The 3832-nt window shown below is 45.4% G+C and overlaps 1 protein-coding gene across 1 annotated transcript; it reads left to right on the top strand.

The window, feature by feature from the left end:
- The first annotated feature begins 1524 nt into the window (after positions 1-1524).
- LOC128855987 (uncharacterized) lies at positions 1525-2883 on the top strand. The gene has a single exon (XM_054091301.1). It carries the CDS (start codon positions 1525-1527, stop codon positions 2866-2868), a length of 1344 nt encoding a protein of 447 aa, XP_053947276.1. The 3' UTR covers positions 2869-2883.
- The last annotated feature ends 949 nt before the right edge of the window (positions 2884-3832 follow it).

Here is a 3832-nt window from a genome sequence, read left to right as displayed (position 1 = left end):
ACGCGTTAAAGTCGTTCAGGCTTATTATGAAAACGGCCGTTCAAATCGAAATGCATATCGCGCACTTCGTGATTTTTTCAGTCAATTTAATCGTCCAAATGTGCGTACAATCGAAAAAATTGTGCAAAAGTTTGAGCAAACCGGGTCTGTAGGAGATGTGAAAACACCAGTGCATGCTCGTACAGCTCGTACTGCAGAAAATATTGCTATGTCCGTTGGACTTCTTTATTTGAGGTTATTTGAAAAAAAAAGGTGTACGTCGATAAGCCAGCAATAATTCGAGAGCTAAAGGATGAGATAATTCGGGGTACATTAACGGCATAGAACCACCGTCATCGAAAATTTGGACTATCGGATGGAGGTGCGCCGCCGAAGCCGCGGCAGACATTTGGTCGATGTTTTGGTCAATACGTAATTAAGCCATACCAATATTATCATAACAAAGAGAAATGATAATAATTTCCTAAAAAAATTTTATTTTAATCAAAATCAATACCGGCCTTTGAAACTTAACCACCCTTTATATATAAATTAATATTCTCCGGTCCTGTTGCGGGTGAAGATTAGGTTGAGAGGCGAACTGTGCCTCTTGTTGCTGGCCTCGGGCTCAGACAATAAAACAAATTATTTAACGGCCAAGTGTCGGAGTGGATATTTATTTAAGCGACTTATTGGAAGAGCGCTGTATTCCAAACTAATTTCATAATACATAGAATATTTCACTTAAGCTAAGCCAAAACCCGCATCACGCCACAATGTCATGGTCGGCAAGCCGACTCAGCAAAGTCTTTGGCGATAACGGAAACTCTTGCAGCAAAACAAAAGTGTCCGGTTACCGTCGCTGACCATTGCAGCTATAGCGCGCTGATACAACTTATGTAATGTCGCAATTGCGAGGGCTGTTTCTTAACTTATGAAGCACGCAATTGCGAGGGCTGTTTCTTAACTTATGAAGCACTTATAAATATCCTAAAGGTAAAATGTTTTTCACATGTTGTGTTAAAAAATTCTCAAAATGTTTTTATTTTTCTGCTGCTGAAGGTCGGCAAAACCCCTCCACTGAACCCTCCCCGAGGGTGCCGACTGAAAATAGGTACCACAGTTCTCATCCTGCACTCAGTTGGGAGGTAGCTAGCTAAGGTAAGACTCCACGGATAAGTGTTCGTTACTCCTTAATAGTACAGCATTTGTAAATGGAGTTTTACCATGGTGTGAGGTAAAGGGCCGGATCAAGGTGTCATGCGACCCGTGCCGAGGATCAGCCTGGCTGGGGGCCCTTTTCAAAAATAGCCCAGTCGCTAACGTGAGCTTACGGATACCTGGCGCCCTCCGTAATAACTAGCCTTGCCTGTGTAGTTCGGAGCTATGCACAGGTGAACATCTCTTCTCCGACACTCGTGGGACCAACAAATGAACAATTCAAAAGATAAAAAACAAAAAACAAAAGGAACAAACAAATCAGAAGGGGCAGCAAGCTCCGAGAAGCGAGCAGCATTCAAAACGAACTCTCAATCTGCCACCACGATGACTGCAGTCAAACTTTGTCAGAGTGGACCGGCGGCAAGCGCTGACACTGGGACTGAGGTTAAGCCTAGCCCCAGTACATCGGCACCTCCTGCGGTGGTTATCGGAACCAGACCAATTAGTCGACGTCCTGTGGCTATGCGGAGAGCTGGTGAAGAGACTGCCACAGGTAGCACCGAGGCCAGTGCTCCTGCCGGAAAATGGCCGACAGTAAGGATCACTGATCCAACTAAAGCAGGGTACCTGGAGAGGCGTAATGCCGCCAGGATACTCAAAAGGCTGCACGAATCTCCACCAACAACGGAGGAGCTGACGAAGGAGGTAAGGGAGTCGATAGAGTGGGCGAAGAAGGTTCTTCCTAACTTCACCCTCGAAAGGCCAACCACATCGTCAGCTGCCACCAAAAGACAGAGGTCTACTGAAGAGGTTAAACCGTCAGCGAAAAGACCGAAAAATCGAGGCATAGCGCCTAATAAAACGTTTGCGGAAGTGGCCCGCAATCGCATCATCATTGGTGTCCTGGATGAGGGCGATCCCGAAGGAAGAATTCCCAGAGCCCAATGGAAATGGGTGCAGGCCGCTCTGACCAACGTAACGCTGGAAGTGCTACTAAGCAATCCAGGTCCGCCCCCATCATGCACTGACGCTGGCTGGTACCAAGGCCAGATTAAAATTATAGCCTGCGACGACGAAAGATCGGTGGAGCTATACAAGACTGCAATAGCGAAGATCGGGGAAGTCTACCCTGGAGCGAAGCTCGTGGTAGTAGACAAAAAAGACATCCCGTCTCGACCGAGGGCACGGGTTTGGGTCCCTACACCCTCTGACCCACAGCAAGTCATGCAGATAATAAGTGCATGCAACCCAGGCCTTCCTACGAGGAGCTGGAAATTTGTCAAGGCCTTTGACAATACCGTAACAGTAGACGGTGTGGTGACGGAACGTGCCACAACGCAAGTAATGCTGTTACTAACAAACGATTCTCTAGAACCTTTGGCGAAAAGCGAAGGTATGATAAACTATGGTTTTGGCAAGGTTAAGGTCAGAACCTATAAAACAGATGCTGATGCCATCGACCAATTGGCCTCAGAAATTGAGGCCAATGACGCTGAGGAAGATCCTATGGAGTCCTCAAGCGATGTCGAAAGCATCGACATGGAAGGATACTGCTCGTCAGGGTCTGAGCTCACAGCTAGACTCAAGAAAATGAGTACAAGTACGACAACTGAGCTTACAGCTGGTTTGAGTACAACATACTCAGAAAAAGAGCTCTTGAGCGACTCACAGGAAGATTCAGAGAGTGTTAACCATGCGTCTTCTACAAATAAATTTACATCACAGTAAGCTAGCATCACAAGCCCTAATTGATCGCATGGCAGCAGACAACCATGATTTTGTCCTCATTCAGGAGCCATGGATCAATGGAGGGCGCATCTGCGGGTTGAGAACACCGAAATATAAGCTGTATACAGCAGACTGTGAAGGTAAATCAAGGTCTTGTATTATGACAAAAACAGAACTAACCACATTTATGATTTATAAATATAGCAATAAAGACACAACTACGATAAGCTGGGAGACAGATGGTAACAAGTACCGGCTATCGTCCTTTTATATGGCACACGGGGATCCAGTCCCATCGCAGCTGTTAAAAGAGCTAATACTGGACAGCGAAGCCTGCGGCAAGATATTACTTATGGGAGGCGACGCAAACGCCCATCACACTACCTGGGGTAGTTCAGATATTAACGAGCGAGGTGAGTCACTCTTTAATTTTATTATGAGTACCAAATTATTGCTCTGCAATCGCGGTAATGAGCCTACCTTTATTGTACGTAATCGTCGGGAAGTTCTTGACATTACGTTAGTCTCAGACTCAATTATAGATAGAATAGTGAATTGGAGAGTACTTAATGCACATTCATTCTCTGATCACAGATATATAGAATGCACGCTCCAAGAAGAGGTCATTCATCCTAAAGCACTAAAATTTAGGAACCATAGGAAAACAAACTGGCTAAGATATTCCCAAGAACTAGCAGAACGTTTGCCCATGGATCCCCCCTTTAACCCCTCTAGCATAGAGGCATTAGACAATATGGTCAATAGACTGACTAATTGCTGCAACCAAGCCCTGCATAAGGCTTGTCCGGCAGCCAGGTATAGAGGGAAGAATAAGCCACCCTGGTGGACACCCGAACTGAAAAAGCTACAAAAGAATGGCAGGAAACAATTCAATAGAGCCAAACTCTCCCAAAGCGAATGTGAATGGGACCTATACTATGACAAATTAAAAATATATAAGAAA

Source organism: Anastrepha ludens, chromosome 2 (assembly GCF_028408465.1).
Source record: "Anastrepha ludens isolate Willacy chromosome 2, idAnaLude1.1, whole genome shotgun sequence".
NCBI lineage: Eukaryota > Metazoa > Arthropoda > Insecta > Diptera > Tephritidae > Anastrepha > Anastrepha ludens.
The sequence above is the reverse complement of the archived record's forward strand: the minus strand, read 5'-3'. Positions and strand labels throughout refer to the sequence as shown.